This window comes from Schistocerca cancellata, chromosome 2 (assembly GCF_023864275.1).
Source record: "Schistocerca cancellata isolate TAMUIC-IGC-003103 chromosome 2, iqSchCanc2.1, whole genome shotgun sequence".
NCBI classification, from domain to species: Eukaryota; Metazoa; Arthropoda; class Insecta; order Orthoptera; family Acrididae; genus Schistocerca; species Schistocerca cancellata.
Window position 1 is genome coordinate 613,561,203 of NC_064627.1, and position 21,766 is coordinate 613,582,968.

The 21,766-nt window shown below is 41.2% G+C and overlaps 1 protein-coding gene across 2 annotated transcripts in view; it reads right to left on the reverse strand.

Annotated features, from left to right (window-relative positions):
• LOC126162271 (uncharacterized) overlaps window positions 1-21,766 on the reverse strand; it is a 199,866-nt gene that overhangs the window by 136,974 nt on the left and 41,126 nt on the right. The window contains exon 3 of one of the 2 annotated variants that reach the window (XM_049918671.1): window positions 7,688-7,786. The exons of the other annotated variant lie outside the window; for it this stretch is intronic. Coding sequence (XP_049774628.1) covers window positions 7,725-7,786 — 62 coding nt within the window. The 3' untranslated portion in view covers window positions 7,688-7,724. Of the gene's footprint in view, window positions 1-7,687; window positions 7,787-21,766 lie in introns of those variants that run through there. 2 annotated transcript variants of the gene reach the window in all.

Below are 21,766 nucleotides of genomic sequence, written 5' to 3' on the forward strand. Positions count from 1 at the left end.
TAGCAGTATCTCGAGCTCTGTCACAGTTACGTAACACACCGCCATGTCACACGCTACAGTACGTAGCCCTCGATCGGCAGAGGGTGGCTATTGCGTTATGGAATCGTGAAAGTCGCCCGACTAATATGCACGACGCGTAATAGGGTAACCTGCATTGTTAACACAATGAAAAACTCGGAGGCATACATCCCGTCTTATCAATACTTTCTTTCATTTTTTCTTGGGTAACATCAGATATCCAAAAAAAAGCATGATGCAAAACGAATGCTACAAAATAGTGTTATACCAATAAACAGAAAGATAAATCGAGACAGGTATGAAAATAGTTAACAGTTAGATTAAGGAAACCATACATTAATCATAAATTTATTCTGATCAGTACTAAAATTAAATGTAAATACCAAACGGCCAGAAAACTCATAATTTGCTTGATAGGAGTAGACAACAGTGCAGACGATTAAGAAAAAATGCCGCACGTCAGGTAGACATTTGATTTCACATCCTAGTTCAAGACAAAAGTGTATGTACCTAACCTTAGACCGACTCGGTGGTTAACAGAAATGCTTTTCAGAAAAAGAGGCTCTGGTAATGCTGTTACTGCATGCAGCGGGGCTAAGAACCAGTAGCACTAATTCTGGGCTGAGGTGGAGCTCTCCCATTAGCTCTGTGAGACGAGAAAATGCCATTGGAATCGGAGACACAGATGTTCAAGTTGAGTTTGCTCCAAACATTCTTTTTCAGTTAAAGCATCAAACAGTATGCAGTTGAAACCTCCAATTCTGGTATGTTATTTAAACATTAAGACATAACATAAACTTCTTACATATAAAACGTCTGTTTTACTCTGTCCATGAGTTAATTAAAAACAGTTGAAAATAATAGTGCCACAATAACATCGTCGGTATCCAATGAGGTACAAGAGACGCAATACGTAGGAGACACATTACGTTACACATTATAATTCCATTCTAGACATCCATCGTCCAAGCTTATCTTCACACTGCTGATACGTAGACACACGAACAAATTTCACTTTCGGAAAGGCGTTCAACTACCTTGCATTTGCAAATTTCGCAACTAACTGTATCATACGTTGCTGGAACCTACACAACACGTCTGCATCAACTTTTGTCCAGTTTCCCTCCCCCTCCACTCACACACCAAATTATGCTCCAGTGGATTAATGTCGGGAGATTGTAGAGTCGAGACCATCGAAAATCTTTGACCGATCCATTACCTTGGAGATTCTTGTATTCCAATGTGTGGCAGTGTACCATCGTTCCGAAACCTAAAGTGTTACTGAATACCAAGAGAAACTTTTGAAACGCATCATGTAATGTATTGCAAAGGAACGAACGATGCAAGGGCATATGCAAATTGTCCCGTAATAGGTAAGGGATCAAAAGCACTTCTTTCATGATTCTAGCCTGTAGATTTATGTTGCTGCGCCACGAACACAAGCCATGTACTGGGTTGTATTTTGAGAATTTTCAGAATTTTCAGTATTCTTCTAAATTTCTCTCTCCTATGGCTGGAAGGTGATAGTTAATAACCGAATGTCACATCAGATTCCTTTCGCGAGTGACGTTGATATTTAGCAAACGATTCGGGGACGCAGGTTTACGACGTCGCACATGGGAGTGTAGGCAAGGCACGGCGGGCACTGTATACAAGTGTGATGAAATCAGGGCAGCACAGGGAACTGACATGCTGTGAATAACCGATACATTGCAGATAGAAGTGCAGCTAATGAACTGTATGTAGTGACCGAAGAGGGTTGAGGGAACCGGACGTTATAACTATTAAAGAGCGCTCCACTTGTTTCCTCCAGAGGAAATGCGTCAGGGGTACAGCATGAAGGCGAGTAAATAACGATTGATTAAATTGCACGAAAACCTCGACGACATTCTGGTGATGAATCCCGTCGGCCAACCGGACCGCAGTAACCACTACCGAGCTCTGCTCTACGGACGCGCTATAGCTGTGGCGCGGCGGGCTGAGGCTGCACCGTCGCGAGCAGCGAGATGGCCGCTAGCCTCCGCTCTCTGGGTGACGTTGTCTGGCGGACTGCAGGCTGCTATTGGCTGGGGCGAGTCGGAGGCACCAACTAGCGACCCCCCGGGTGAAGAGCAGTTTGCGGTCACTCACGTATATGCCCTCGCTGCTAAGGCTAACTACAACATTAGTCTGCTACATCACGTAACTAATTAGAAGGCACAACAGAACTTCGGAGAAAAGAAAATTGTGACCTGAACCTGACTAGATAAATGTATCAGATAAAACGACACTTTCTGAGTCATAAAGAGGATTGGATAACTCCTTCAAAGAGTAACGTAAACAACAACAACTCCCACCGAGCAACCATCTTGTTTTGTAGCCGTTTGCGTTTTCAGAAATTGTTATTACATAGTCTTGTTGGCTAACGTTCTTAATCAATATACAGAGTGACAAATAAATGCCAGCATGCGAATCTTTAACCAGATTCCAATCGAAAATTTATCTCTCTAAATAAGGCTGAGTAGGTTTAGAAATCACATAACGGGTGAAAACGAGGAGATATCAACAATGTCACATCGTGTAGGGCATTGGAATGTAAAGAGGACTGTGTTATCTCACATAACCGTGCCGGGTCTAGCAGGTCACTGAGTGGTCCGATGAAACATCAAACCCAAGACGCCCATAGAGCCGTTGTTCAAATCCTTGTTAGGTTTCTTTTACATTTTTTGGATTCCCTTTCCCTAGCTCTCGTAGTTTGTAAGTTGTGCATCATTTCAACACAGGACAATGACCTATAAAATGATAGTGGCCTATGGCATGATAGTGGGAACCATTAACCTGCGTATATGTGTCTACTGACTGCAGAGTGGACAACCATGGCTATTCCTGTCAACTTTAAGTAGGACAGCTTCCCGATGAAACGCACAAAATGTAGAAGACGCCATCTTGATGAGAATGGTTTTCGTCACCTGAAACACAGCCTTCTGGGAAACGGGTAACCTTCGTATACAAGCAACGCACAGAAGGCGCCCAAGGACAAAACCTATTCCAAAAACACATAACGCAGTTCTTGAAACCATTTAACTACATCACTAAAAGCAGTTCCAGATATATGAAAAACTGCTTCTTGAAGTGATGCACAATGACCTGTTTCTGTATCATAGCAAGCTAATTCAGCACCAGTGGCAAGAAGACCGAAATGGAAGAGTATAGTTATTTGAATGGATTCAGCACCAAGTGAAAGATATTGGCCATTTTGAAAGTAACGTGGGATGGACTGACGAATATAGCTTTACTCGTGAAGTTATTTTCAACTCGCAACACAACCTGCATGCGAACATGTCATTTGACAACCGCCCTGTAGCGCTCAGGGGTTGTAATAAGTCGGAACGACAGAGAGGTATGGTTTGGTAGGGAGGGGTGACTTACGCGTAAGAATGCAGAGAAAAACCGACAAGTGTTTCGTTGACTTTAATGCATTGAAGTTAAACAGCAGCCCTCCCACTGATCGCAGTGATGGCGCCACGTGGCGTCCATCCATGGATCAGCACCAATACCAGCGGTGGTACCTGCTGCATCGGCGTCCAGCCACCCAGCGTTGCAGAAGTAGCGCTCCTACTCTCGTGACGGCTATGAGCGGTCGCCGCGATACATTAACTTGCGTGCATGTGCATAGGTAGCCTGGGACGTGGCTGGCTGCTCCCTCAAGCACAAATTGTGAACACCACGTACAGCGCCCAAGAGAAAATAACTGGCCGCCATCGTTGTAGTAAGCCTTAGCAGCCAGGGCATATTCGTGAGAGACCGCAGATTGCTCTTCACCCGGGAGGTCGCTAGTTGGTGCCTCCGACCCGCCCCAGCGAATGGCAGCTTGCAGTCCGCCGGACGATGTCACCCAGAGAGCGGAGGGTAGCGGCCATCTCGCTCCTCGCGCCGGTGCAGCTCCAAGGTGCGGCCCCTCCCCGCCACATCTACTGCGAGTCCGTGCAGCGGAGTATGCTATTAGTTTCAGCGGGTAGGTTGGCCGCCGAAATTAATCACCAGATTGTATTCGACGTAGGCGTGCAATTTAAACAATCGTTATTCACTCGGATTCTAAACATTGACATAGTGGCGGCACAACTACTCCCCATTTGAGCCTCCGGGCTACAACCGTGACGCATTTCCTCTGGAAGAGACAAGTGGAGTGCTCTTTGATTGTTACAGGTTCTGGTTCCCTCAGCCCTCTTCGGTCCCTACATACAGTTCATTAGCGGCGCTTCTACGTGCAATGTATCGGTTCTTCACAGCAGGTCAGTTCCCAGTGCTGCTCTGACCTCATCACACTAGTAGACAGTGCCCGCCGTTCCTTGTCTTCCCTCCCAAGTGCGGAGCCGTAAACCTGCGTCCTAGAACAGTTTGCTAAATATCAACGTCACCTGCGAAATCCATCTGATATGACATTCGGTTCCTTAACTATTACCTTCCAGTCATTGCTGCATGAAATTTAGAAAAATTCTCCAAAAACCACGCCTGCACATGGCTTGTGTTCGTGATGCAGCAACATAAATCTATAGGCTAGAATGGTCAAAGAAGTGCTTTTGATCCCTTACCTATTACTGGACAATTCGCATGTGCCTTGCATCGTTAGTTCCTTTTCTATACATTCCACGATGCATTTTGAAATTTCTCTTCGTGTTCACTTGCACATTAGGTTTCGGATCGAAGGTTCACTGCCACACTTTGGAATAGAAGTACTTCCAGAGAAGAGAATCGGTCATGGATTTTCGATGTTCTGGACTCTAGATTCCCAAGACATCAATCCAGTAGGGCCTAATTTGGTATGTGTGTGTGTTTGTGGTTGACGGGAGGGGGGAGGCAAACTTAACAAAAGTTGATGCAGACGTGTCGTGTAGGGTCCAGCAACTTACGACCCAACTAGATGCGAAGTCTTTGCAAATGCAGTTTCCTAAAGCGAAATTTGTTTGTGTGTCTACACACCAGCACTGTGAAGATACGCCTGGGCGATGGATGTCTAGAATGGAATTATAATGTATAACATAATGTGCAATTTAGTGTCCCCTACGTATTGCGTTTGTTGTACCTCATTGGATACCGACGACGTGTGTGCACTATTAATTTCACTGTTTTTAATTATCTCATGGACAGAGCAAAACAGACGTTTTATATGTAAGAAGTTTATGTTATGTCGTCATGTTTAAGTAAAGACATAAAGAAAAAGACAAATTACTACAATTGGAGGTGTCAACTGGATGCTGTTTGTTGCTTTAACTGAAAAAGAATGTTTGGCGCAAACTCAACTTTAACATAATTGAGTCTGAGTCTCCGATTCCCACGGAATTTTCTCGTCTCACTAAGCTAGTGGCAGAGCTCAACCTCAGCCCTCAATTAGTGCTACTTGTTCTTAGCCCCGCTGCATGCAGTAATAGCATCACCAGGGCCTCATTTTCTGAATCGCATTTCTGTTAACCAGTGAGTAGACTAAGGTTAGGTAGATACACATTTGTCTTGAACTGGGATGAGCAGTGAAATGCCGACCGTGACGTGCGGCATTTTTTCTTCATCGTGTATACCTTAGGCTACTCCTATCAAGCAAATTATTTGTTTTGTGGCCATTTCGGATTTACATTTCATTTTAGCACTGAACAGAATAAATTATAATGTATGGTTTCTTTAATCTAACTGATAATGATGTCCTTACCTGTCTAGATATATCTTTCTTTTTATTGATTTCTATTTTGTAGCATTCCTTTTGCATCATGCTTTTTTTCTTGGATATCTGATGTTATCCAAGAAAAAAAGAGAGCAGATATTGATAAGACGAAATGTATGCTTCGGAGTTTTTCATTGTGTTAACAATGCTGGTTACCGTATTACGCGTCATGCATATTACTCGATCGACTTTCTCAATTCCATAACGCAATTGCAACCCTCTGCTGATCGAGGGCTACGTAATGTAGCGTGTGACATGGAGGTGTGTTACGTAACTGTGACAGAGTACGAGAATCAGCTTGGTGTGTTCCTTCAAATAAATGAAAAGACAAATGGAAGGGTTCCTTCGCACATGGGGCTACCTTTCCTTCATCATGACAACTATATAGCATGCACAAGAGCTGCGACATGTGTAACAACCCGACACCTTGTACACGAGACCACAGAGCATCTTCCATACACCCCGACTAGGCCTCATCTGCCCGTCATCTAGGTTCCAAAAGATGAAGAAAGCTTTTAGAGGATTTCACTTTGATAGTGATGAGGCGGTGCAAGTAGAAGTAATGTAGTGGCCCCTTCAACTAAGTCAAACATTCTACAGTTACAGTAACAAGATATTGTTCTCTCTGAAACAGCCCTTTAGAAAAATTTAGTGAATTACTGTGCTGATAAACCCCTTACGTTATTAGATTTTCAAATAGCTGAGCAGAATTGAGCGTAATCAGATATTTCGCCCTTTACCTATTCTGATCGATACTAAACTGACACACAATATTTTTAGCGCAACACAATCTGACTTTCAAAGATCCCTACAAAAGAATGGCTCTGACTAACAATAACCTATAACTTTCATGAATCACTTACCTCACAAAGATCTTCGTTACTCGAACTACTGCGATACAGCGAGTGCCACTACTGCCAGCTAAATAAAAGATTGTAACTACTGAAGGCACTAAGTTCTGATAGGCATAGTTAGCAAATGAAAGGTTTTGATAGAGAACAAACAATGTATTTACCTTAATAATGTTCCAAAGTCATCATATATATATATATATATATATATATATATATATATATATATATATATATATATATATATATATATACGTCTGCGCTAGGTGACGTTACCAACATAAAAACCTAAACAACCTACTTACATCTCGTTTGGAAAAACATAGTGACACGAAGAATAAGGGTGTAGAATGTTAATAAACTTCATTTTATTTAAAAAGCTTTATAAGTTTTCACATATAAAACTTCGGAGACATTACTTTTGAGCACGCACTTGTGCTTAAGCTTCAATCAAGGAGATCTACTAATTGAGACGGTACACGGTCACTTATACTACATCGATAATGTGAACCCGAATATTGGCGTGATATTTCAAAGTTTACTTTGCGTAATAGCTAGAACAGTGAGATATGACACCATTTCCTCTATATTACAAATGTTTCACCTATTTCCCAGGCCAGGTAAGGCCAAGCCGTGGCGTCAGTCGTGAGTCTTTGGTGTGGCCGCCGGTGCCCTCGTCGCAGTATGTTAAGTTTGGAACTGGATATTGGGATTATAGGAGGTCAGAGTGAATAATGGATGAAATGCATTTGACGTTATTAATAATAAGCCTTTGTTTGTCAGTATTTACGTGTACCTGCAGGTAGAGAAAAATCTTCAGCTGCTTAAATATAAGAGTTGACGTTATGAAACTACACTTTTATTGCTTCAGCATACAACTATTACCGAAACAACAGTAAGTTGAAAAGAATACAAATGGAATGTTTTTAATACTAATCTTTACAGTAATGAAATATACAGCATGTCGTAAAGTAATCAGAAACTGACACAGAATAGGATGTGTAGATTCTACCGGTAATGTTTAAGTAAAAGAGTCAACTTATGACGCTCCTGCAGTTTCTTGGCTCCTCTGGAAACAGCAGATGTCTTCAGTCAGCAGGCCAGCCATTTAAACTTCATTCCCTCGCAGACTATTCATGATGAGCCAACAGACTTGCAAACTGCTAGTTCCTGGCACAATCTGACAGGTATGGTTTGCACTGACTCTTTGGTTTCACCACGTAAACTGCAACGAATAGAAATATGTTTTAATAAAGGTAGGAAGTATAAAAATAACATAACAGGTTAAATTTACTAGTGATAAGGCAGCTGAAACTCTTCGATTTTTTAACATAGCATTAATCTGACTCTCAGCATTGTGACAAGATTATGTTATGGTCGGGTATCAGAGATAATGTGGGGTTCCGCCAGTTTCTGTACTACATTTTACGAAGACAAGCTTGATAGGCGGAAAATGTTATTTTGTGTGCCGTAATAATGCCGCAACTGTCGCAACTGCTAACAAGTGTGTTGTGTCGCGGTGTTCCTATCCTTACTGGAACTATAGCAGACCGTTGGAAGAATGAAAACGCGAATAAACCTGACTTATGGCGTATTTCTAAAGTTTCAGGATGTCACTAGAACCAAGTTCCTCTAGGCAGGTAATGCTCCTGGCGTGTGAAGCATTCAGTAAGCAACACATGTATCCTGTGACGTACCAAATGACGATAACCTCAGGGACATCGGTTTCGTTTGCCGGGAACTTATCTGGCGATCCCTGAGTTTCTGACTTGGAAATGTTCAGTACTGCCGGTCCCCAGAAACCGTAAAATCAGTCATCTTGACAGTGATGACAGCTACTGACAACAAAATTTATACTCTTGACAGGTTGATTAACAAGAATGTTATGTAAGTACTAATGCTTATCATTAAGAAAGGACTGAATGAATGAATACTATATGATACGAAACAGAAACTATAAGGAAATAATTCAAGAAGTTATTATTTACAAAGGTTATAGCCCAGACCACAAATTGACCAAAGATAAGATTTATCCTAGGAGATAGTTGTAGCCGCATCGAGGTGTAAGTTCGCTGTGTCTACAATGTAACTCGGCAATGTTGATGTTAATTTCACTTCTCTCTTGAACTCTTGCAATGCTTGTACGCATGTTAAGCGTCTCTAGATTGTTTTAAAGCCGATCTGAAGTTAAGAAGTCGGACTGACGGAAAATCATGTTTACCGTTTGAACAGATAACGGGATAGTTGATCACTGATTTGTGATGGGACTTAGCCTTCGTGATACTTAATAGTCACAAACATCAAAGGACACAGATTGAGAATGATCGCGACATGAACTTCATTATTCGACTTGAGTAGGCAACAGATAAACGCATTTGAAAAAGACTTAGAATTGAGCCGTGTTGTCAGAAGCTATTGTCAAAGTCAGAATTGCCGATGGTAACAGACGCAGTCTCCTGAATGAAAATCGGTGAGTGTGTTCAGTGTAAAGACAAATGATTACGAAAAACAATATGTTTTAACCCAACATTAGTTCTTCGAGTGGCGTATCATTTAATAGATATTTATAGTGTATTTTAGGAACTGACTGATACTTCGGATATCATAGAAGTGAGAAGTGATTTAGTGAAAATTTAACTGTAAACAGCAATAAGTTCAATTTGAAGTACGACGCATTCTGAATATTGCTCAACGGTAAGTTATCTCTATAATTACGTCGTGTAGTTGTTGAACACGCGACGTAGCGTCGCCTTGTCGACGGAATAATAATTAACAACGCAATTTCCTTGCAAAAATCATGATGTGACATCGGCTTGGGTGATGGATTGATGATTCAAGGCATTATATTTTCAACGTCTGAATACCCATTCTGAAAACGGGCGTAAGTACTACAGTCAGCAAGTTCGCGTAAACTGAAAGTCTGTCGCGAACACCCAAAGGACAATGTCGTGATCGAGGGACGCCGTTCCACGTCATCTCGACTGGGACAACCATCACCATCGAGCCGAGACAAAGCGAGACGTCACACAGTACAGTTCATTCACTGTGAACTAATGAAAGAGATTTTGAACCAAAAACACGTATTGAAAAAACATTCTCGACGACAAAGTTGTGAATCCAGTACTATGTATTTGGAAAAAATTATTTGTAGAGAATTTCGTATTTGCACGAAACCACTGAAGTGTCAAACCTTGCTGCTCAAGATGTATGTCAGAATATTGCCTGTTATGTTTGATACTATCACGGCCGCTGTAAGACCTAGTCGCCAGTAGAATATCACTTATTTCTTACAAACCATTCATGTCTTTTTCTGGGGGGGGGGGGGGGCATTTCGTTTTCCATTGTTGTATTTCATCAGGAGTGGTACCTGTTCCATGTCCTTAATACGTTGCAACTGTCTGTCCAGTGTTCAATGTGTTTAGCTGTGAGTTATTTACGATGGAGCCTACTGAGATGGATAAGAAAATGAACTTGTGTTTTTTGCATCGTACTGAAGATTTATCCTACTTACAGGTAAAGCATCATCTGCTAGGATCTTGCTTAAAAAATGAATAACTCCTTCTGTCAGTCGAGAGTTCTCATATTGTTGCCCGCATACTATTGATCAAATATTTTTGCTCGCATTGCATCTCGCTAAAGTGGTAGTAGTTTTTTCCTCATCCACGCAGCTGCAGAACGTTAAGGGGACGCTGGCGCATTACCCCCAGATTCCTGACATCAAGAGACATATCATGAAGGGTAGATTCTTCTACTCTGAAGGAATAGTGTCAACCATAAGGGAGAATGGCGACTACCTAGGGGAATGGTAGCTACTTTCAGCAAACGTAGTCAGTTAGCAGTTAGTGATTGAAGAAAATCAAGACAGGGATAGTTACATTTTTTTGTAAAATGATGTGTCAGACGACAGTTAATGACGAGATGAGTGTGAACAAATACATGTGTCAGGTGAGATGTTATGAGGAAAATTAAATCACGAGACAGTACAGAGGGTAGTTGTTACAATTTTAGGAACAATTGGTTACTAAACACGTGAGTGCTTAAAGAGTATTATTAACAACTGACAGTTGAAATACAGAGTTGTTTGTTTCTTTACTTCTCTCTCTCTCTCTCTCTCTCTCTCTCTCTCTCTCTGTGTGTGTGTGTGTGTGTGTGTGTGTGTGTGTGTGTGTGTACCATCATATTTGGTTTGAAGTAATTATGTGTGTCGAAAATGCGAGTATGTGGTTGTCACAGTATATGTCCATTCTCTTCCTTTAGTCCAAGTAAAAACCCGACTCCTTCCATCGGTGGCTGAACCTGTTACATTAGGGTATGGGCTTGGGGATCCTGGGGTTCACGAGGTGGGCGCTAGCCAGCATCGCCAGTCATCAGTTGCTTTAGCTTCTGTGTGTGCTTAAACCAGTATTATTGGGCTGCCAGTGAGGCATATTGTATGACACACAAGTCGGCGTGTATTGCGAGGTACGCACAACCATAATTGTAAACAAAATAAGTGAAAACATGTAAATTCTTATACGTTCCTAATAGTCAGATGAATGCTGAGGCGAAACAGTCGACCTCTGGGGAACTTGTAGTACGCTAGTTCTTCAGCAGCAAATCGGGATGGTCTCCTGGTGCATTTTATCGAACCAGTGGTTCCCATGATAATAAAAGTGTCTTCGTTTCTGAAAATAGCAGTTTTCTCTGCTTTTTGTGTCTGCGGGAAGGGATAAAAATACTCATACGAAAGAGCGGAGGCAGACAGTTATCCCGGTTAAGCATCTCTGAGAGGATAAAGCAGGAAAGATGAATTAATTTCGATAATCTTTATAGTAATATAAGATTCGTTTGATAACGTGTCAGTGTTCTGTACAACTAAGGGTCTTAATAGCTCTGATGGTACACTTAAATGCGTTAAACGAGTAAGAAATATACTCTTTACGTATACATGAAAATAGCACACCAAGTATGAAACATAAGAAGAAGTACGAAAAATTGAGTACGTCGAATACAAGTCGACCTGCACTAAACTAAATACATGATTCACGGTAACATGTCGTGGCATGGTGACATATAACGAACATACACACAGAAAAGTTGATGAAGAGAAAACAGGCTGAGACCGCACTAATTAATGCGTCGCTGTGTGTTTTTTGATAGTCAGTTCTCCAGTAGATGTTGCGCCAATAGAAGGCCTCACATACCCTCCCAGCTGCTAAATTGACAGCCATTCTCTTAAAAGCCGCCTCCGTTTTCGTAGTACTTAGTCACTAAAAAGACGTCGTCTCCCTAAAGCCACAAAGACATGGTTTTGAAGGGCACTAACAGCGCATTTGGGCTCATTAAAACAGATGTCATCACTTCGCCTGAAGGTGATGGAGACGCATTCCATCGAAACGTTGGTATGGGACGACGACGCTACTCGGCTGACAACTCGTTTAGACTTCATTCATAGATGTCGTCGCACTCCTCATCCTATCAGTTTATGCACCGACTGGTATTCAGGGAGACCAGCTGTATCATGCTGTTACATTACTTGTGCTAAACGGAAGCTTTGGAATCTGCGTTAGCCTATTGTTCGCCGGCCGGGGTAGCCGAGCGGTTCTAGGCGCTACAGTCTGGAACGGCGCGACCGCTACGGTCGCCGGTTCGAATCCTGCCTATGGCATGGGTGTGTGTGATGTCCTTAGGTTCGTTAGGTTTAAGTAGTTCTTAGTTCTAGGGGACTGATGACCTCAGAAGTTAAGTCCCATAGTGCTCAGCGCTATTTGAACCTTTTTTTTAGCCTATTGTTCAATTAAACGTGTTCGGAATTATAATGAGTGATTTTTTCCATCGTGTATAAACTCTAGGGATTCATCGAACAGAAAAGTCCAATGAATTTATTTTCGGATATGTATGGCTTCCAAGCTAGAGCCCATTTATTGAATCGTACATTGTTGCAGAGACTGCGGTCTAATACTCGCTGTACCACGCAGCCACAGTTACCGCATGCATGGTTTCGTCCCAAAGGACGGTACTGTTCTTCATTCGTCATGACTTAGCACCCTATCCTGCCACAGTGATTGGTAATTTTGTGTCCGATTCACTTCTGTTGCTGACTCACCTTGTAGTGGACGTGATACGGCGTTCTACACAATGGTTCCGTATTCGAATCTAGAGCATGCCGACGTGGTATTTACCTACCGAGAGTCAGACTTGGAGGAAAAAGTGATTAATACTGTGCAGTTTCTACGCTCCCCCCCCCCCCCCCCTCTTTTATAGGATAAGTCATACCGCCGTGTGGAACATTCTCCATAACAACTGTTACAATTCTGATCACTTACAGCGTGTGCAAGGCTTACTAGCTACAAACTTTCCACAACGTTGGCAGTTTTGTAACTAGTTTCTTTACCACACAACGACGATTCCGGGATCTGTGTCATCCATCCTATTCATAGATGAGGCCACCTTCACGGCCAGTAGTATCTTCAACTATCATAACAATCATCTTTCGAACAGTATGCATAGCCTCCATGGAATGGTAATAGCGAATCATCAGCATCGCTGCAGCTGGAATGTGCTGGCCGGGTTTACTGGCGACCGTATTTCGGGACCAGTTTTCCTTCCATGTCGCCTAATAGGCCGGAACTATCGAAGTATCTTGTCAATGGCTTTGCCTTCCACGCTGGAAGAAGTGCCTTTGATGTTTCGAAGTGTTATGTGGCTGCCACATGATGATGCTTCAGCTCACTCAACGTCCGGGCGCATCTCAGTCATGTGTTCCCTGGTCGAAGGGCGATCGAGGCGTTCCAGCTGCATCGCCTGCTCGTTCACCGGATTTCAACCTGTGTGATTTCTGGTTATCGGACCATCTCAAAAGTGTCATCTATGCAGAGCCCATTCCAGACATTATTCTCTCGAAATTGCGAAAGTGTTACTCTGCACGATCCCTGTGAAGTTATGGACCTCAGCTTTGTGCGAGATGCGAGGCAACCTTCTGTTTATTAAACGTCCATAATATTATTGACCCTGGGACTGAGGCATTTCGGTCGGCTCATCGTGAGTTTTAATCGTGATATTTTGCTAGGACATGATGAGCAATTTCACAGTATAAGCACAGTTCTCCTGAAAGCTTCGATAGAAGGTGCATTTTCCTCAAGCACTGTTATTGATGACTGCAATGTCCCAGGCTGCTTGCAAGAGTGGCCACGAAAATCCAAGCTAAATAATGTCGTGGTTGTGTAATATCAAACTTACTATACATGTAGGTTTTACCGCTTGTTTTGTAGACATGTCCGTCTACAGATTCATTATCTACCTTTCATGTAACAGTTACTCTCGTGCTAACCAACACACATGCAGGCACAATTTCTAACTCAGTGGAAATCTTAATTAGTCCTACGATAACGCCACTCCCCTATAATTCTTTCTCGATAATTGGTGTGGCCAATGTAATGTGCTTTTACCAAGTTCTTTTTTCAACCCTCACTGACTCCTAATTAAAAAATGGGGCATGCTGCTATTTATAAATAACTCTAATTTGGGACATTTTTGGCAACGGGTATACTGTTGATTATTAGTACGGTGTGTCGTCGTCTACAAGTAGCACAGATTTCAGTCCGATATTACATTGCAGATGTGTCACTAAGACAGTGAATGAGTTTGTGCCCAAATTTAAGGCCAACATGATGTTTCGGAAAAGATGTAATCCAGTACGTTCTCTTTTCATTGCCCAATTCACCTAATTCTTCGTCTCTACGTCAATGCGTCACAAAATTTTAAACTTTTGTAACTAAACTTAGAAGCCTATTTCTATTTGTTCATAAGCGTATGACGGGTATTGTTTATACACACTAATCCAGTTGTCGGCCTTCTACAGGGTACGACGAAAAGTGTACGTTGCCCATCGCTTTATAGGGCTTAATTGCTTGTAGGTGTGTGTACAGCGCTGTCACCACATTCACTGTGAAAATTAACCACATGCTACGGCCCGCAGCACTCGTGGCAACTTACTTCGCATGTTAGAATAGCTTTTCGTAAAATGTTGAAACTAAAGCCCATTGCGACTTAATGTCGCGTTGCATGACATAATCCTCGCAAAAGAATTCAAAGCTGTGTAGAACTTAAAAACATGCAACAGTTTTAGGGAGATAAGAAGTTAGTGTAAAAGGTGGACTAAATATGCGCAGCAAATTGCTCTGAATTGTTTTGGTTTAGAATCATGAAGAGTTGCAATTTCGTAATTTCGGTGAGGTAAAGTTAGTCACAGATCCTTGATGATTTGGTTTCACTCATGTTTTCACTTTCACCGAAGAACCGTTGGCAAAATATGATGCAAAACAATCTGATGTTATCTTGTCAATCATGCACAGAAAATAGTGGTATTTGAATTAACTTACCTTTCGGTAGCTGGTTGTAGCAAGAATACAGCTTCAGCGGATTAGCATACAAGTAGAACTTCTTGTCTGCTGCGACACAAATGGTATCGTCGTCATCTTCCATGTTGTACGACCTCCCCAGAAATCTATTCTCAGCCGTGATATTTCCGGTGCTTAGACGCTCATTCCCGATTTGGCGGTGGTCGACTCTTCTGGTTGTCCGTGGACCTCCGCCACTGCTAGCAGTGCTGTAAAAGTCAGTGAACGTAATTACAGATCTGTATTTCGTCTAGTGGCTGCTAGTACAACTCTCCCACTTATCACTGCAACACTACTTTATGCTATATTGGCACCATCTGCTAGCGTGACAATACTGAGGTATAGTGCAACTCTGCTGACTCTTACCACGATCTCTGCCACTAGCTAACGTATCTCCACCATATGGTAATGATACTGATGTTATCTGGTAGTGTGACTTTGAGACTGACAGTCTGTTAGACGTACATGAGAACCATGTGACTACATTCAGGGAGGCTACAGTAAGATAATACCGGATATTTGTGACATTTATGTAGAATATATGAAGACGTGCTGCGTCGCACCACGAGAGCATGCACACTTGGGTGCAAATACAACAGATAGGCCGGAAATTTCACCACTAATTTGTAATGATTACTAATTATCATTAAATTATCATATCGATTCATGATTACGTGAATTCTGATAAGTTGAACTCTATAGTTAACTATAATTATTTGCGAACTTGGGAATATTTTGTGTTTAATCGATGACAGGTGACTGTTTTTCTCTGACTGTCCCACCTTAACAAACAGATTGGAAATTACTAACACTATAATACACAATCAGGCAAACTTTTTTGCATTTGATAATTTTTGTTCTTCGTTTCATTTTTAGCAATAATCGTAGGATCACCATGTGAGTTATTTCACTGATCAAAAAAGATGTCAGTTCATTCTAGTTTTAGCATTTGGTCATTTGCTACATCAGTTCTTCAGAAGACCAAGATTTCAATTTTTCTTTTAATGCATCTTTTGTTTGATTAGATTCGCGTTACTCGGCGATGCTTCGGTAAAATTAGGGCAAATAAACTTTTTCGAAGAGTTTTGCTATGGGTAAAGAAAGCAGGCATTTACGGCTCGAACCTACAATATCAATCACATGTTCCAAAGAGAACTCATATGAGGTAAGTGCCTAATTTCATATCATGCATTATTTTAATTACATAAGAGTAGTACCAATACATCGCAGCATATACGTCACTCTAGTCGTTAGTAACTTGAACTATCAAACGATAGATGCATTTAGCACAGGATACATATGGCCAGAAAGAATCACGCAGTTGAAATCCATTCAAGGACAGTAGAATACAATTGCAACTTAAGTTGGGAGTGATAATGGCGTTAGTGCAGTAGTTCAGTTACCCTGAGTAATTTATCCATTATGATGAGTAGACTATACTAAAATTACATACTTTTATTGAATTATGCTATATGCTCTCTTGCCTGTAAGTGAAATTCTGTAACTGGAAATCGCTTCCCATCAAGTCGGTATTGGAATCCAATCCGTCCGCCTAACATTCCACACGGTAATTCGCTATGATGTACGTTACGGGAATCGTAAACGGTTAGTTGAACAGTCTGCTCGTCCCAGAAAATAAAAAACAAAGAATCAATAGCAACATACACGCTATGCTCATGTCGGAAAAGTTCTCATAATTAATTTCGTCCCAAAATACACAAATAAAGTGGTATTTCAAGTTCTTGTTGCATTGTTATTATCTCATAATTAAATTGACAATATTAGCACTTTCCTCACTTATGTTTCGAAAGGTTTCCCTTTCTAGTAAGGCTCTTCCCCAGTAAAAGCTAGCCAGATATTAGGCTGAAAAAATTGGGCTCTTCATTGGTTCTGACATCAAATAGCCCATTCTACCCTTTGTAGTAAAGAATAAAAAGTATTGCATAAGCCGGAAGCATTCCTCTTTACGATCATGTAGCTGGTGTTGCACTGAAAAGCACAAATATATCCAAGTGGATGACTCTCTAACAGTATTAATTTATTAAAAAACTAGAAACCCGCCTCGACTGCAAAAAAGGACCTATTGTTAACCAACGTTCCGGTGTAGATAACTACACCTTCTTCAGAACAATAAAACCCACAAGTGCCTAAGAAGACCTTTGTCAATGATTAAAAGAACACCAAAGCTATACATTTCTAAACGAAAAAAAGGAAAACACAAACAGTTACATATGTAAAAAGTCTAAACCGTTACTTAACTTAATGGTGTAACCTCTAACAGTCTTTCGCTCCTCATCAAGATAAAAAACGTACCCCCTTAAATTACTGTTCCCGTTACGTTCTCTGAAAATCACGTGTTTGAGAAGATTAATAGGTACCATTACTGTTTGTTTGTTTCACTGTTACATTCAAATTAAATTCAGGGACCAAGATGTGATAGCCATGCATGCAACGTCGCACTTAACTTGTTGTGGTGTTCCGCATATTGTACGACAGGTGACATCTGAGTTCTTTCAGTACCAACGTTAAGTTCAAGATACTAGTACATACATTCACTGTTCCTTCACAGTAATGTGACCACCGCCTATGTTTGGCTTCAGCGCGAGATATCCACTCAACGACGGTAGGGCGAAGCATTAACAGAGGAGGCTATATAAAGCGCGTCAGGGAGACGCATGGGACAGTGCAGTCGTTGTCATAATGTGGAAACGAAGCTATTTATCTGATGTCCAAAAGGGTATGATTATTGCCAATCGGGTCAAGGGTGGATACACGATTCAGTTTGTAAACTGTTCACGTGTCGCCCTGCTTAATGTGTACTGTGGATGGCAAAGCTCCACTATCGAAAACTGACAGATGACCAGGGGGGCAGCATGGACCATAGGTGACAGAAGTGAAAGACAGCTGCGGTGATGTGTACGGATGAACAGGCATGCAACAGTTGAGGGAAAGACGCCCCAGCTGAACCAAGGGGCTACCAACAATGTCTGCTCAACGACCATCCATCAAAAGCTCCTGTTTTCAGCTGTCCACAGCAGGTGCCAGATTCGTACGCTCACGTCGACTGTTTTTCACCGGGGACGAAGGCTTCAATTTTCACTCCAATACCTGAACCGGACCTGCTTTGAGCAGCCGTTTTAAGCGAAAGACGTTTTATGCTCGATCGGGTATAAGGTGGGTGGCGTGTACGATGTGAAACGTCTCAAGGCAAACAACCTGCAATGAGTGAGGGAGCGTTATGGTCTGAGGAATGCATTCATGTCGGTGATTCTTCATAATGGAAGACATAATTGATCTAAACTAGTATGCGTATGTGCTTGGGGACCGTGTCCACCCCTCCATACAGTTAAATGTTCTTCGGCACGATGGCATGTACCAAGAAGACAATGCATCCTCTCACTGTCGGATCTGTAGTTTGCTCTTAGAATTACATAAACAGAAGAAAAAATCATTGAATAACACACACGCACACAAATGATCTAAAACTTTTGTTGCTTCCTACAACAGCCAAGAATGAAAAAATGCAGAACCTATTGTCCTAAGTTAGCAAAACGTAATTAGTGCGGTATATTTTTGTTGCATAAATGAAGCTGAAGTTCTCTTTTCACCATTCCTTCAAGAGGTCTTGAATGCGCATTCCAGTATGTAACACATCTTAGCGTCATGCTTGTTTACTTCTCAAGTGTAAAAGGATTGCAACACCAGTCACTAACTCTCAAAATGCGTATAGCCACTAAATGGTCGAGGCATTCGATTAAAACTGGTACCACAGGCAGGATTTGTGTAAGACTGATCTGGGTAGTTTTCGGTTCAAATGGTTCAAATCGCTCTGAGCACTATGGGACTCAACATCTTAGATCATAAGTGCCCTAAAACTTAGAACTACTTAAACCTAACAAACCTAAGGACATCACACACACCCATGCCCGAGGCAGGATGCGAACCTGCGACCGTTGCAGTCCGGGTAGTTTTTCTCACAAATTCCATTCGCTCATATTATTTCATATCTGACTAGAACCACCAGCATTTTTGTTACAGAACCGAGTAATAGGGAAAAATCTTACATGTAAGTTCGCGAATCAGTTATTATGAAAGAGAAGCTCAGTGATCATAGGGTCGTTACAAACTCAACGTATACAGGTGTCATTGGAATGTTACTGGATATGTCAAAGAATTCCCCCTCAGAAAAAATATCAGGAATTTAACTGCAGTGTATTTCAGCTGTCAAGATCGAAAATTCAGCTCCTTAAGTGAAGAGGGTATGAAACACAAAATGGGCAATTCTACGAGTATTTGCAAAGGGCATCTTAGACCTATATATGCGGAGTAAGGTTTCAGTGAAATGCAAAGACCCGTCACAGTTCGAGTAACATGTTACTAAGTATCTGTCAAAACAGTAAGAGCTTCAATACACGTTTAAAAGACTTCATAGCCTTGTTAAAAGCAAAACCTGAAAGCAGCCATGAGATTTAAATTAAACAGTCACTGGACGATCTGACCAAAGATCTTAATATTTATTGGTGCAGTATATACATCTACTTCACTTATTAAGTCATTCTTTGACCGTACTGGAACCCTCGAGACAAATCAAGGAGAGAAGGTCGAAGTACTGATTTCGATTTTCCGAAACTGTTTCACCGCAGAAGAAGGTTTCGCTGGGTTGTCTCAAAACATCCAGTTATTCGACATTGACGTAACTCATCGAACAATAGAAACTGAAACCGCTTAGTAGTGGAAGGGTATATTGATATGAGAAGATGTCTTTAAGGTCCTATACACAACTTTCTCCCATTCCAGCAGAAGTTAATCGTAGATCGAAAAAGCAACAGAGCATTCCGAGCGACTCGAAAAAATCACACATGGTTGAATGCCTAACTCGTTGTAGTTGCAGAATAAATGAACCCCTTTTATACCCACGGATGATGACCGTTTTGGAGGACGGAAGTCTCCTCCATAAGAAACCAAACTGATTCAGCCAACAGAAGTCTTGTGATACTCATCAAATAAGATAGCAGCAATGTACAGAATACAGTGGAGTAGGAAACTTGTAGATGCGTGCGGTCCACTGGGCCTGATCGTAGTAGTGGTAGTAGTATTCGATACAGTTCAGAAACGTCATCTAGTGGAGAACGTACGAGAATTTCGGATATCGGACCTGATTTATAATTTTATTCGGTCACTCACTGCATAAGTAGTTCAACACAACTCTCTTAATGGAAGAAAAGAGATAGTCGGAAATATAACTTCAAAGATACCACAGCGGGTTGTGATACGGCTATCCCGAAGAGATGAGCTCTAAAATCCATAATTTTAGAGCTACGTGTACTTGGTGATACTGTAAACTGCATTCACAGTTCATAGTAAAAACGGCAGGTACGTTCATTCTAACAGAACCGGTATGCATTTTGAACAGCTAATGAAAAACTTTTGAGTTTTCTGTGGTGTCACCAGAAAATTGATCCCTGCTGTTTCACAAAGAAAATACCAAATTCAATTTTGATCACCTCCTTTAGAGATGTCTCACAGCTGCAGGTCGTATGTAATAGCTTGTAAAACAACGACACAGTGCCGCACGGTTTTTCCAGCTACTTGCTTTCATAAATTTAAACCCATTTTTGGAACTGTATGTACTTGAGAATTTAATCATAAATGATACTTTATGAGACTGTAATATATGCGGGAAGAACAAATAACAAATAATTATGTCAAGTCGTTGTAGTAAATACTCTGGCAATGTCAGGGATGTTATACTTGTATGAAACATCTCATACATTTCATGTAACGATAATGTCGTTGGCGTAAGAACGGGCGGAGGGATGAGTTGCGAACAATCTGCGTTGTGGTACACACATGTATCTTGGGGCAGAAATGACAAATTGTGCTGGAAATGGAGTTATAATAAAGGGGAAGTTAAGATATAAGTGAGGGAGAACGTGTATGTGCGCAGTACATGGTCGCAGGAAAGTTTTTAGAGTTAATTAAAAAAGCAGTGTGGTCCAACTTTATTCAAGTTGATCGCTAATCAAAAAGAGCCTACAGTCTGTATTGAATTTCATAAAAAGCATTACATCGTACCGCAAGCAACTCATCGTAAAGTAAGATCCATCCAGTAGTTGTATAGTTGTGTTATACGCATGCCAGTATAATAGCAGCTTTCTTGAAACATTAGATTGGTCTAGTCAAACCACCAACTTAGTCCTATCCTCTCATCATAACTTCCGAGAAAGTCATAAGGGAAAAATATAGATAAAAGAAAAAGGATCCGTTAAATTGACAACTCATTTTCAATCAATTTGTCACTGTAATAGAAAGCTGTAGTAACTATGGTTCTTCATATGGTGCAGCACTGCTATGGTAACGCAGACAATCAGTTGAAACGAAAAGTGATAGAGGTGCAATACATGTTTGAATGACAAAAGTATACTAGCTGTCTTGTAGCCAAAGTAATTTTATGATTTTATGTTGTGATCTGTAAATGACATATCTCTACATCTTATAAGGAATTAATTACTTCCGATCACGACTAAAGATATTTTCAAAGACACAGTGTTATCGTTATTTGCGTGACGCAATATAGAATCTATGAAGTGTTGCTAGTCGCAATTAATATTTTTATTAAAATTATTTCATCACAGATTTACGTCCATAGTGTTCATTTAACGGGTGTTTTTTACATCTAGACTCGCGCATGACCTTTGTTGTCCAGTATTTGCGTGAATTCAGTGTCATTAGCTATTTACCAAATGCAGCTTTCAATCTTTTTGGAGAAGGAAAACCTTTTATTCTGATTTCTGAATTCATTCGTAAAACTTTGTGATACATAATCA